The sequence below is a fragment of the Zootermopsis nevadensis genome, unplaced genomic scaffold (assembly GCF_977971745.1).
Source record: "Zootermopsis nevadensis isolate Lab colony 2312 unplaced genomic scaffold, Znev_1.0 Znev_ptg000029l, whole genome shotgun sequence".
In the NCBI taxonomy this organism is placed as follows: domain Eukaryota; kingdom Metazoa; phylum Arthropoda; class Insecta; order Blattodea; family Termopsidae; genus Zootermopsis; species Zootermopsis nevadensis.
This window is the reverse complement of record NW_028259161.1, coordinates 1,581,724-1,595,215: the sequence shown is the minus strand read 5'-3', so window position 1 is coordinate 1,595,215 and position 13,492 is coordinate 1,581,724. Positions and strand designations below refer to the sequence as shown.

At 41.3% G+C, this 13,492-nt stretch overlaps 1 protein-coding gene across 3 annotated transcripts in view; it reads left to right on the top strand.

Annotated features, from left to right (window-relative positions):
* Positions 1–2,065: 2,065 nt before the first annotated feature.
* Positions 2,066–13,492, top strand: part of Wnt2 (Wnt oncogene analog 2) — a 76,990-nt gene continuing 65,563 nt past the window's right edge. For 2 of the 3 annotated variants that reach the window (XM_022086048.2, XM_087358321.1), the window contains exon 1: positions 2,066–2,204. In XM_022086048.2, the coding sequence (XP_021941740.2) occupies positions 2,110–2,204 (95 nt within the window). In that variant the 5' untranslated portion in view covers positions 2,066–2,109. Of the gene's footprint in view, positions 2,205–10,567; positions 11,026–13,492 lie in introns of those variants that run through there. The other variant, XM_087358320.1, reaches the window with a different exon arrangement.

Below are 13,492 nucleotides of genomic sequence, written 5' to 3'. Positions count from 1 at the left end.
TTCCAAAAGGTTGTGCACTAGGTCCGAAATGAAATAGGAGAGGTTTAAAAGGCGCACCGTCCGTCCCCTTTAAAACTACGAATTTCCCGTTGAGGAACTGCGAAAACTCACGGGCCGACTCAGAGAATGTTTCTTACAAGGAGGAGCAGCTTGCTGACGAGGGCGATGGAGCGAGCGTCCCAGCAGTTCGCTTCTGTTTGTCAGCCATTGAAAACGGGTCATCCTTAGAGTGCTGTTAATCCTCGCAGGCCCAGGTTCAGGGCCGCACAGAAGCGATATTTATTGCCTCTCGAAGCCGTGGCTAAGATTTTATTTCCGGCCAAATGCGAGCATGTTTCCGCGTATTATTGTTTATTTCCTTCATTCCGTCTTCCGTATCTGTTTATTTATTTTGTCTTCTTTCTTTCATTCCTTATTTCCCGCTTTCCATATGTCTTCTCTCTTCTTAACTCATTTTCCTTTTAATTTATTTCGTTATTTCATATTTTTCTCTCATCCGAGAGTGATCATGACTTTACTGACTCATCATGTAGGGAATAATTCTGGAGTCGACGAAACAGTGGTTACTCTGCCGTCGTCCGTTCTCTTCAGCAGAAATCCCTTCAGCAGGGTGCAAGGACCATCGCGGGGCTCCACACATTGTAGCACCCCAGTTCCCAACCCCCTCGGTGGATATGCATTCGTGTGCAGAAGTGACCTAAGCATCAGAGCGCCCTGCGGCGGGCAGTTAGACAGAGTGAGCGGGGCAGGTAGTTTCAACTTTCTCAGATTCACTCTGTACCAGCAGTAGGTAACAGGCAGGGCTCCGTGTCGGAAGATCCTGCTAGCTGCAAGTGGTGTGGACCACAAAGCAGGAGTAGAATCGTGTTTCATCAACTGTCAGCAACTCTCGATTTAACAGGGAATTTCTCCGGCAGATCACAGGGTTAATATTGTGTAGGCATAATTGTGCGTGTTCGTTTAGGAGTTTGATCGTTACAGGAATCAACTCTGTAACATTTACAAATGTTAATAGCAGTTACGTGTTTATTGTACACATCTTTCCGTCACAAATAAATAGCAGCAACTTTGTGGCGTTTAAGAAGTCCTTGTGGGTTTTCTGTGCACTCTTCAAATTATTGATAGTAGCAAGAAATTACTTTAAACCGTTTGAATTGAGTAGGTAATTGTTCGAGCGCCAGGTCTGCCAATTGATCATACAAGTTGGCACTACATTTCGGAGAGTGGAGAACCTTTGCTTTCATGCCATTGAGCTCTGTGATTGATTAGGGACGCTCCAAGTGTGGACGTATGAATGAGTGGATCTTCACTGGACCCTGAAATGGTCCTATTTAGAAGTTCACTGGTTACAGCGAGCGATTGATTGCCTGCAGCTACGGCAGGAAGTGGAGGAATCGTGGACAAGGCATTTGACGATAGTTAAGGGATTTCTGTCTGCTGAGAAGTATTTTGAAGTGTTGCTTCTTATTTGTGAATGTTTAAAGGAAGTTAAATATCATCTGAGCTACTTCAAGAATATGGCGTGTGCACAGCGAAGTTAATTGAGAATGTTAGTTTCGAAGCGGTTGTTTGTTGTTGTTGTTGTTGCTATTGATGGACTCAATTTATTCCTGAAAACGCGACGAGAGTAGTTATACACATTACAACCTTTCTCTTTTATTTGATCCATGTAAACTGTTTTAAATAAGAGTACAGATAATTGTAACGGAGTTTGAATGTATGACTCACTGGGACTGAATAGCAGAACAAGAACTTTATTGAATAATTGCGAGAAAAAAAGACATTTGATGTAAAACAGTTGTGACATGTTGTAATTTAATATCTAGCACAATCCTGAAAATATTACACAAATGCCTTGTCTTCACACTTTTACAGTGCCGATGCTGTAATAAATCCAAAATACTAAGAAATATGCGTTGTTCAAAAGTACAGGGCCAGTGTATTGTGAATTGGTCGTCAGATGTTTTGTGTGAAGACGGAAGGAACTTCAAGAAACGAGACTCATATTCCGTTGTTGCAAGTCTGATGTGGTGGTGATTGTGGTGAGACAAGATGTGTGGTGATCGTTCTCACGAGGTGATGTGATGATATGATGATGTGACAAACATTATGCTCCAGTCTCGCTGCTGTTGCCCTGGCCGACGGCTCCGAGTGCTTTGTCTTCTGGCTGTCATCTCCGTCCTGCAAAGCAACGGAAGCTTCAGGTCAATATTGCATTATATTATTCGTAATACTGATGTCAGTGAGAAGTGTCCGCGAAACCTTCAGCGGACAGTGGTAACTATGTGTACACGCCTCTGTAACGATAAATAACTCGGCATTTTGCTCACAAATTGTTTGCTGGTTTCATTTAGTTATCAGTCCGTTCACATAATTATATCATCTTTGTAACTCTTGCAGAATCTAATATGACCTGTGTTACGTACACCTACAGGACATCAATGCTTTTCCGTTGATGAGAGTTGTCCCACGTTTCAATTGGAAAGGAAAATTTGACAGAAGTTTAAATGGCCGCGTTCAGTTAAAAATATTTTCGTTTGTTTTGTAGTAAGTGGATTTAAAGCTGAATTTACCTCACTGGATTATCATACCTTAACTTAATAGCAGTTAAGACGAATTCTTCTTTGCCAGATGTTGTACGACACTATCTTGTTATCTGTTCTTGACTTTTCCATTCGGAGTCTGAATTGTGCGAATCTTCTTTGACATTTTTGAAAATGAATCAAACCAAGTGTTGGCAGAGGAATTTCTTCCCTGACAGATACAATGGTTTCACCGTGGTTCGGTGTCCTACACCTCGTCTGTAAAAACAAAACTGGGTGCACTGAGTGAATACGAAATTTTTGTTATTAAGGCACGAGATTACGTCATTGCTATTCTGAAATATTTGAAGTTTAAACCAATGAATGCTTAAAAACCTTTCAGGATCTGCAAAATTGCAGAATCAGAATGAAATTTGGGGACACGTTAAATAATGTATGAGAACATCCCATCTGTTTGTTGTCGCTAATTAACGCTGATATTGTTTTCCAGAACACACCATTTTATCGTGAGTTATGATATGTATTATGCCCTTACGTGTTTCGACACTGTTTTATGATTTCAGGCTGTCATACTTATGTTGCTTGTTGCCCCATTGTTTTGTACTGTGCATACTGTCCTGTACAATTAAACGAAATCTTATTATAATTTGACTAAATGGATCCATTTGACAATATTCTTTCATGGGAATGTTGTTAATCTATTTACTTTTACGTATATTGAATTTAAGCTTATATTCATTTTACGCTTATCGACTGCCGTGTGTTATATTCAACCTATAACATGTGTTTACTTTGGTTTCCAATTTCGCCGCTGTTTTAAACCTTAAGTTATATGTATTCTTATAAATACTCGAAATAGATAATTTTGTCTCACAGTTGTTTATTACTTTTATGTGCACGTAGTGAAATTTAATTTAAAATGTATTTAATCAAAATTAGGAGTAGGAAAAATGCAGCGTACTCTTTAAATATTTCTTCCTCCGTCTTTCTGGCCAGTCTTGATCTGTGCACCCCTTTTTGTTGTCATTGCTGTAAACTTAATTTTATGTACGTTATATAACATTTTTTACTGGTTATGTTGGCAAGTTGTAAACAAGCATGAGAGACAGCGTAGCCTGAAGATCACACACGTGCAGAAACATGTATTAGCCTCATAATATAAATCATAACAAAATGTTATGTAGATGGAAACAGTATTAATATTGAGTAACCATAGATATTTTCCTTCGAACTTCTTGCAATATTCATGCAGACTGCAAGTGGGACTGGCTGGTCAGGTGTTGAGGGTGTTAAATGCTCGGGCTTGGATTGCACGATCTTCTTATTAATTTGTATTTCGTCTGTTTTAATTTAATCTCAGCCCTAAATCTGTGGTGTTACTAGCCGTTGCATGTAGTGGTGTATTTATTTTTGATACTTCATAATATTTTTGAGGTTGTAATAATGGAAGAGGAGGTAGTTCGGGTCGAAATGTTTTATGTCTGTTGTTAATATCATAATTATAAGTAAAGGTATGGCGCTGTTAGAATGCCGGTCAGTCAAAAAGAAGGTTCTGTAATTTATTCATCTGTGTTGTGGCCTACTGAACACGGGCATGGGTCTTCGTCAATGCCTCAGCAAACGGCCCATCGCCAAGTGTTCGGTGTCGTGAAAAACAACGTTGTTTCTAAGTATGGTTTGATATTTTTTCGGTACGATGAGTCCGAAGATGGCTGTCTTCTGGGTTGTAACGCCGTGTAGTCTGGTAGAAGTTTACCGACGTTTCAGAGGTCCATCCGTGCTCATCGCCCTGATAATGGAGGAACGGCTCTACAACCCAGAAGACAGCCAACGTTGTTTCTACTTGAATGACTATAGCTTTCACGTAGGCCTACAAGACACGTTTGGGGCCACTGAAATCTGCACGGACTGTCGATTTTATGATCGCCCTAACAAGTTCGATCTTAAAACAAATTATCGATGTTGTCGCCAGGAAGACGAAATACGATCTCGAGGTGACAGCTCCGATGGATATTGGTGTAGATCCTTAGCTAAATGACCAGGTGTTAGAGATGTCTTTTTGTAACGCAGCAGCCGACATTTTAATGAGGTGTGAACATGTTGCTCCCGCTATATCAGTTTTTCGGTGCGGCTTCTCCAGAAGACGTTTAGTCTGTTTGACAGTTTCCTCCAAATCTACATGGAAGGCCTGGCATGTGCTATAAATTAAGTACCGCATTATGACCCGTCAAAGTTTGCGGGAATGATACCCCTTTGTGTTCAACAGCAATGCAATTAATTGCTGCATTATGTTTGCAAATCGCATTGAAAGTACAAAGTTAACGAGAAAATTCTTTGTTAAAATATCTTCACGGCGACTGAAGCGAGATTCCTGCCAAAATGCACTAACACAAAACCTAACCTAACCTGACTCCAAACTCAGTTAATAATTCTTGTATTGTTTAATGATGCTGTTTCAGTTATATAATCTGTATATGGCCAAATATTAGTGGAAAGCGGTGACTAAATTCAAGGAACAGAAATCTTTTTGAGAAGCCAATAGTTGCTCAACTAGCTCAATGTTCCGTATTTTATGTAATTCGAGCGCTCATTACGATCAATTGAATAAAATTTTTGGATATTATCCATCGTCTAGTAAATATAAAACGTAAAACGACGTTTCGGAGATGGGACTCTATCTCCGTCTTCAGGTTCCTACACAGTTGGGCCCACTAGATAGAGCTAATCCCTATCTCCGGACCGGAGATAGGGGTAATATCCAAAAATGTTATTCAATTGACTCTTCACCATCGTCAAGAAGTTTTAGATTTGATAGCTCATTACGATGTTTATGAGAGTTCGCCACTGGGCCTTATCCTGAGCCAGATGACTCTAGAGCCCATTTCCCGTTTCTTTAAGGAACGTTTTCAAGAACGTGTGTGTTCCTGTACCACTGACCCCACGCAGTGTTCGACAGCAGCGGTGGGTCGAAGGACTTCGCGGTTTCCTGTTTGCATCCTGAAGAAGCTTTCCGGTCCCCGTTTTATCCCGTCCGTGTAAAGCCGCTTCTGAAAGATGTCGCAAAATGACGCATATCCCACGAATCACACACTTCGATAATCTTTTGTTGTGGACGAGCATTCATAAGAGGCGCTCAAGTGTGGAGTCACACAGTCATTGGAGCATATTTTTGCATTTCAACAACAAGAGAAGCAGGACAATGGGCAGTGGTAAGCGAAATTCGCTTAGTTGCGTTCCAGTGGTCAGTTCTGTGTCACTGTGTCAACATCCATTGCTGTTTGTGGACCGGCTGTTATGAAACAGACTTCCGACATAGCAGGTTCTAACGGAAGTCTGAAAACCACGTGATCGGAAGTGTCATCTGATACACTAGCTTCTTATAGTGGTTAATTGTATCGATAATATTTAAGGGTGTCCGAGGCGTACGGGGAGTGGAGGTAAAGCTCCGGTTATTCTTCATCTCGACGCTGAATGGAGGCAAGTGGTTAGCTTCACGACAAGTTGACAGAACGCAAAGAGACTTACTCTCCCCATCCAAATAATAAATCGACTGTATAATAGCAAACCTGTTACTTGATGACGAGTAGACCGGATTTCCGAAACGCCTTGTAGGCCCGTGTATGTTTATCAGACAGGCCGATGTGTTCGACAACTGACTCGGGACGTTGTTATTTTTTAAGCGTCTGGTCTGCGGTCAGTTCGTACACCGTGTTCACGTGTTGATACGGTTCTTCGCGCAAGACCAGGTGAATTCAAGTACCGGTAGCGCATGTCGTGAACTGTCTAGACAGGATAGAAGGTATGTAGAAAGTATTGGAGGATTACAAAGAAGGAAACAGTAAGAATGCTGAACAGTTCAGCTGAAATCGATAGATTCAGGATGCTGGAGGCTGAAGGGTTAGAGTCGGTGCAAAATAAAATAAAAACAAGTTAGGAAATGTGCGCATAGCTTAACAATCTGTCACGTTCTCCGGAATTTGGAATCTGCGAATGTCTCCACTGACGTCACTTGTCTAGGAAAGATGACCTTTGACGGAGCCTGGTATCTGGCGCCTATTTGGATGGGTGATGACGTCACCACGGATCCACATAGCTTCGCGAATGGCCGGGAATTACTCAAGTAACCAAGTTATCCACCGCAACCAAAGTTACTTATCAGCCCAAGGTAACCATGGTAACTATACATCTGTGGTAACCAAGGTAACACGGAGAGTCCTCAGGCGAAGATAATAGGCTAATTTTGGCAAATTTCAGTTGCGAACGCGCCATAAATTGCAGAAATCATCAGTGGGTTAGTCAGCCTCTGGGGAAAGATTCAAACACCTCCCAAATACCAAGCAATGGTGCTAATCACTCACCCTCGACTTTCGATCGAATTAAGTAGACTTTGTTCAGAGGACGGAAACTGAAACATGGTGTCATGATTATGTAGAAAGAATCGGAGAAGACTCCAAAGGAACCAGTTTGCTGGACATCAACTGGAAGACGTCGGAAGGAAATTATTCTCGTTGCAGGGAATCGAAATGAAGGTACTCGACGCTGTTTCGCTTTCAGAGGTTGCGTTATGGAATAGGACGGAGATGTAAGCGACTGCATGAATGTGAAATGGTTAGGGTTTAAATTACCTTAGTCAGGGAGTATTTCAAGAGATTATGCCAGCATTTGTCAGTAAATATGGAGACAGGGGAAGATGACGTGAAACGCCAATACCTACCTAAGACAAGTGTAAAGCACAACCAGCCCACTGAAAGGTCTGGGATAGGAGAACAGGGAGGAGGAAGAGAGGTTATCGAGACAAATGTTCCATTGTGTAGCCGTTTTAGATAACTGATAAACTTGGTTTCAGAGTGGAGAGATTCATTAGGTCTAAACGTATTATTTAAATAACTTCGGACTAGAGCCGTTGTGATGTCCTGTACGTAGTTGGCTTTCGTTTACGAAACCTCTGTTGAATAATTCTCACCTCAACATCGCTAATAAATATCAGGCTGTTATCTTATCGTTAGTCGCCTCGTATGAAGCACGTGCTTTGTTGCTTCATCTGTCTCAGGGTTGGCAGATCTGTGGATTAGAAAATATTTCTTGTCTTTTCTCGGGTCGCATTATGACTCATAAACTTTCGTTTTTGTTGTCTACACTAAGATTTGATGAGCGTGTATGGTTTCGTTTCGTTTCGCTCAATACTTTGCAAAATTCATTGGTAAGGAAACAAAGTTACAGGGATCCACGTAACTTGGGTTGCGCTTATGGCAAAACTGTTCGCCGAAGTCACAAAAGGCAATAACAAAAGCACGTTCATTTAGGGCTGAGAGGCAATCTAAATGTATTTCTTTTCTTTGGAGTCCACCCCCCCTACTAGTTATTCATGCGAGGTCCGAAGCGTAACCGCCCTGATTTAGTCCACAGATTTTAGGGTGCTCCCCCCCGCGTCACTATACAAAATTTTAAGCTGGCTTCTCTCGTCCCGTTCCACTACAATATATGTCAGCAAGTTAGCGTTAATGATAATTCCATGGAGGCAGAGGTTTTGTTGGAACACTAAAGTTCTTGCTGTTGATTAGGAAATTTCCCATCTTTTGTGGAATCCGAAGCTTCATTACCGTGTTCAGAAGAGGCCGCCCCTGGATCGTATCCCGTGTCAGATGAACCCAGACCACACACTTGCACCCTACGTCTTTCAAGTGGTCTTTTCCCCCAAGTTTTCTGTCAATAATATTGCATGCTTGCTATTCATTTTCCTTGATTTGGTCACCCTGATAATGTCTGGTGATGAGCAAATGGGTACAAAATCTTCTTTCGGAGGCCTGAAGGGGAGACTTCAAGAAAGATTTAACCATGAATGAGAGGGTGTGAATTGAATTCATGTGGATCAGAACAAGGATTGGTGGCAGGATTTTGTGAAGAGGGTAACGAACCACCTTACTCCATAAAAGACGGTAAATTTTTTGAGTAGTTGAAGGACTGTTAGCTTTATATGGTGCCTGACGTCAGTCGTGTATGCGGTAGACTGCTGAAATTGCCTCGTTGCTTTTCAGCTGGTTTCCTTTTATGGATAATTTTGTTCTGAGAATACAGTAATTCAGACATGAGTGGTCTAGTTCTGTAAATTGCATTAGCAGTGCTACCACTTATGAACTCTAAATTGTCCCTTCAGTCAGTGAGTTATTACCAGCCTCTTGTTGATAATATCTCGCACTTTCTAACACTTGGTTGGTGTTGCAAGTTTTCAACTTTCTGCCAATTGATGTTCTTCAAGCCTTCTCAATTACTTTCATTTTCTGTGTGGTTATAAAGGCTATGCTGAGTAACTGAATTCCTGGTGGCACCATAAATTTAATGGGGATTCTGTCTCATTATTATCCTCTGATATCTTAAAAGTTACTGTCCAGAATTATTTTCCAGTGACAGTAACAAATTTACATACTCGGCTGTCGGCAGATGTGCTGACTTCACGGGATCTTGTTTTATAAATGGTGGAGTGGCCAGCTATTCTTTATTAACAGTTTCTATATTGATGATATCGACTGTGGTCTGCCTATGGGGCGCAACCTACGTTTTATTTCCTTAAATTTCGAAGTGCATATACCGATCTTGTGTTTAGAAGGCTCATGCGTTCTCCATCTGCTTGCCAGATGATTGAACCGAATTTTGTCTTTGATATGTTACTTGCTGTAAATTTGAAGCAAAATTATTTTTGCGGTGATGAATATTTCAAAATAACTGCGATTAGGCTTGTGCTGAGTTATGAGACATCAGTTTGCTAAGATAGTAGTACTGTATTCATATTACTTTCGATTAATATTGCTGATTCATTGTTCTCTCTCTGTATCCATCATCAGGGTTCTGATGATGGGGAAGGAGACGGCCCCTGAAACGTCGGTTTTATTGTTTAATCATAAATTTGTATTCGCTGCACCGAGTCTTCCAATTTTTAATCTTCTCGTCTGTTACTTTTCTGAATTGGTATTTTATTCAAAGTTGCTAACCTTAGCTATTTGACATTTTGAATTATTCACAAATATTAAACGTTTGTTTTTCTGACGTTTAAAGTCGGGAAATTGGAATCAGCCCCTGTCACCAAATACGAAGCTTTGGAAGTGCGTGGTGGTGGTGAAAGCACGGGAACCCGCGTTCCACGGAGGCTAGTGATAGCGCTTGATCTCTGGGAAACGACCCCCCCCCCCCCCCCCCGGGTCTGTTTTGTACGCCAAGACGTATGCGCGCCTCTTCAGCAGTTCACCGACAGACGGAATCCCATATTATATTTAAATATAGGTTATAAGTCTAAAAAGTAGGCTAATGATTCACGTGGTGGTGATGAAATCGCTTATGGTGCCATTTACCATTTTAGTGGGTTTATCTTTATTAATACATATTGAACTCTTATGAAGGAGACGGAGTCGAAGCCGGAGTCGGAGATTTTAGTACCGACTCCACAGCCCTGCCTGACATCCGTGATGATTCACGCTGGACGTGACTCCAGCGTACTGAACATATTGCATGACATAAGTCTTCTGATAACATCTCTTTGGGCGCTGTCTGCCCACGTCTTAAACTGATGTGAGGGATTTGCGGTGTCAAAAGTGACACTGGGGCAGGTTCTTTTCTGAGTGCCTACTTCTGTAATAATCTCTGAAGTTTCCGATAGCAGCACGATTTCACTTTGGTCGTAATTTATGAATTAAGCTTCGATCCGACATGCTTATGAAGTTAATATGACAATGTCCAAGGAAATCTCTTTCATAATAATGACATAATTTGGGTTAATTTTCAGGAATTGGACATACATAATCTCCTGAATTTTACTTTAAGATAAATCCGGTTGCAAGTGCTGTGAGTATACTTTCCCGGATGTGCGTGCGTTACTTAACATTTTGCAGACAAGGGCGAGGTGGGAAGGGGGTGCACGTCACTTCTCGCACGGGTGTGGTCCACGTGTAATACATAAGCATGCGCATAATGAGTGATATTATCGCACGATCATCAAACACTAGGTACTGAAACGTACAAAGTCGCTGCAAGTGATAACACGATTTTCCATCTGTCGGTACAAAGCTGCATCGCGTTTGGTGTTCTCTTGGCGTGCTGTTCGTCCTTATGGTACTCAGTAGCACCCACGGAGCGTTCGTTCCACGGATTTTAACGAACATATCGAGTTTCTCAAAAACGGCAGCGTAACTTAGTAATTGATTCGGAATGGGATGTGCGAAATATATATCATGCATCAGAGACATGAGAAATGCATATGAAGTTTTGTGGATTGTGTTCTTCAGGATTTTAATGTGTGTAGTGTTGTATGTGGCCTGCAACAAACACGACGTCACAGCCCAGAAAACCTCGCATCACAAAGTGCTCGTCGGAAAAGCAGGTGGCTGCCGGAACGAATGTGGGCACAGATGGAATGATATTGTTGAGTTCGATCTTCCAGGAGTACTTTCGTCCGACTCGTAACAGGGACCACTGGCTTTTGCTGGCGTACACGGTAAGGCAGCTTCGGGTTCCGCAGAAGTCTGTGAATTTTTAACAGCTGAAAAATTTGTCAATGCAGACTCTGCACCTTGCACTGAAGTCAACCATTGAGTTAGTTACCATAGCCGAGGCCGAGTAAGAGGTAGATTCGGAAACGGGCTGCGAATTTGCAGGATATTCGTAAGTGATCACCTGCAATTGGAATATTGTACAGTAACTTTTCGTTTCCTTCGTGTTTTACCACTCAGTGTATTATTTTGACCTCGAGATGAAAGGAGTGTCTATTTTAAACGTATTATAACCGAGGCGCCACATGAAGGATTGCTCCTCACGTGCAGGTAGAGGTCCTAATTACTTGCTCTACATATGTTACAGGCTCTTACAGTTTTCTAAGCTCTGAATAGCACTCACTTGGGATGTAAGAAGGCAGACAAAGGTCAGACTGTTGGCATTCATTTACACGGCTGCTACAAATGAACTAAATGTAACAAACTACAGCCACCGTGTTGCAGGATGATCCTTGAAAAGTTGATAATGACTTCGGTGTTGAAGAACTTCTGTATCTTTGTGAATCCGAAGAAGGGTGTCCACAAAAAGGGGGCATCTTAGTACCTATCTTGGATATGCACTTGCGAACATTCATTTTAATATTATTTCTCACTATGCACGTCTTACTTACCACTGTAGATATATCAGGTTTAAACTCTCGCATTGTCTTTCTGTTATGATTTTCAGTGGCAGCGTCTTGCTTGTAGACGCTTTATTTTGTTTCAAGAGTTCGAAAATGTAAATACATTAAGTCACAAAAAGATATCTACATGTTAAAATACCGAATATTAACCTTGTGTTGTGTTTACAGAGGACATTGACGGTGATCATTCTGAACACCTACACTAGGTTCACTGATTTACTAAGTGAAAATGCTGAGTTATTAATTCTTTAGTTTATTAAAATGTCTTTATTTCATTCATTGAATATGTGTATACAGCTTTTTTGGACGGCCTGTATGGAGGTACTTTTCAGGTGACAGTACACGTGTATTCTGGTCAATGAGTCAAACCTCTTTCGACACTTCTGCGTTTATTTGAGCCAACGTTTATTAAAATGGACTCCAGTTAGTTCAGAAGAGAGGCATCAAGTTGTATGAGACACTTCCTTTGCTCGTTATTCAGGATATTACTATACAGTATTTTAATCCAGTGAAAACAAAGTTGAAGGAACGCTTCATCGGCTTATTTTCATCAGAAATAATTTTGTGTGACATCCAATTTTGAAATAACTGTAATTTTTTTTACTGAAGCCATAGTTTCCAGTTTCATGTCACCGATTTTATGTAACTGGTTTCCGCTGTACATGACCCACCTAAAGTTACTCTTTTATCGGAGTAGTAAGTTCCAATTTTTTTAAAAAAAAAAATTATTCACGGCCGACGAAATGGTATCACCGGTCCCAAGATCATCAATTGAAATGTCTTCTTACTTTTCTTCGCCGGTCTGTTGATCATTCTTGGCTGTTTTCATTGTGAGTTTACTTCGACTGTTCAGAAAGGACGGCACACCTTCGTTTCGCTGATCTCGAACACCAAAGTTCCAGTGTCAGGGTACCTCCTGCGTAACATGGGAAGGGTTAAAGATTTTTTCTCTCTCCATATATTTGTATTATCAACGAAATATTTTCTGGCGTCGCCATAGCAGCTAATGAAAATGTTCGTATAGTCAGCTGAATTATCTCAAAACGTTGGCTTTGATTTGTAAGTTCGTGTGCACTGGTCCAGTTCGTGGTTACGTCGTGAGACCTGTGTATCGGGAAGTATTCGTAGTCTCGTATGTAACAAATAAATTGATATTTATGCAAACATTATAAGTGACACTGGTTAATTGATTTTATTGACGTTTAATAGATCATAGTTTAGCCTTGATTTAAGATGGTATCAAAACCTCTGGATATATCAAATAAACCTTCTGTTGTGGATTTATGTACTAGTTACCGCCGAGCTACATTCTACTATTTCTGCTGAATAAATCATTCCCTGCCTGCTGAAGCGATGGGCTGTTTCCTGTTGCTATAAACACGCTGCAGAATGCGTTCCAAGCAGACGAGCAGTCTCGGTATTGTCGGCGTCATTTAACTTGGCATGCAATGGAGGGAAAGCCGTGAGGGAGGAAGGTTCGGAGGCATGTGGTACGCTCTGTGCATGCTCTGCATAGTGTTACCTTCCAAAACAATTCCTCTTTGCGCGAACAGTAAGAGCAGTGTGCGTGTAAAAATGGAGCAAAGCTTGCCGCGAAGAATGTTTTTAGACCGGTGAATACCTGCATCGGCGTGCCGTTGTAAAACCAAGCTGAAACGAGCCGAGCCAGTATCACTGCCTTGGACTACAAACCCCAAGAAAACGCGATTCGACCAATGCAGTGACTGGTTATGGGTTCGATTTACAGTAGCGACAGAATGTTTCCTCTCGGTGACTATTGTGTGAACCC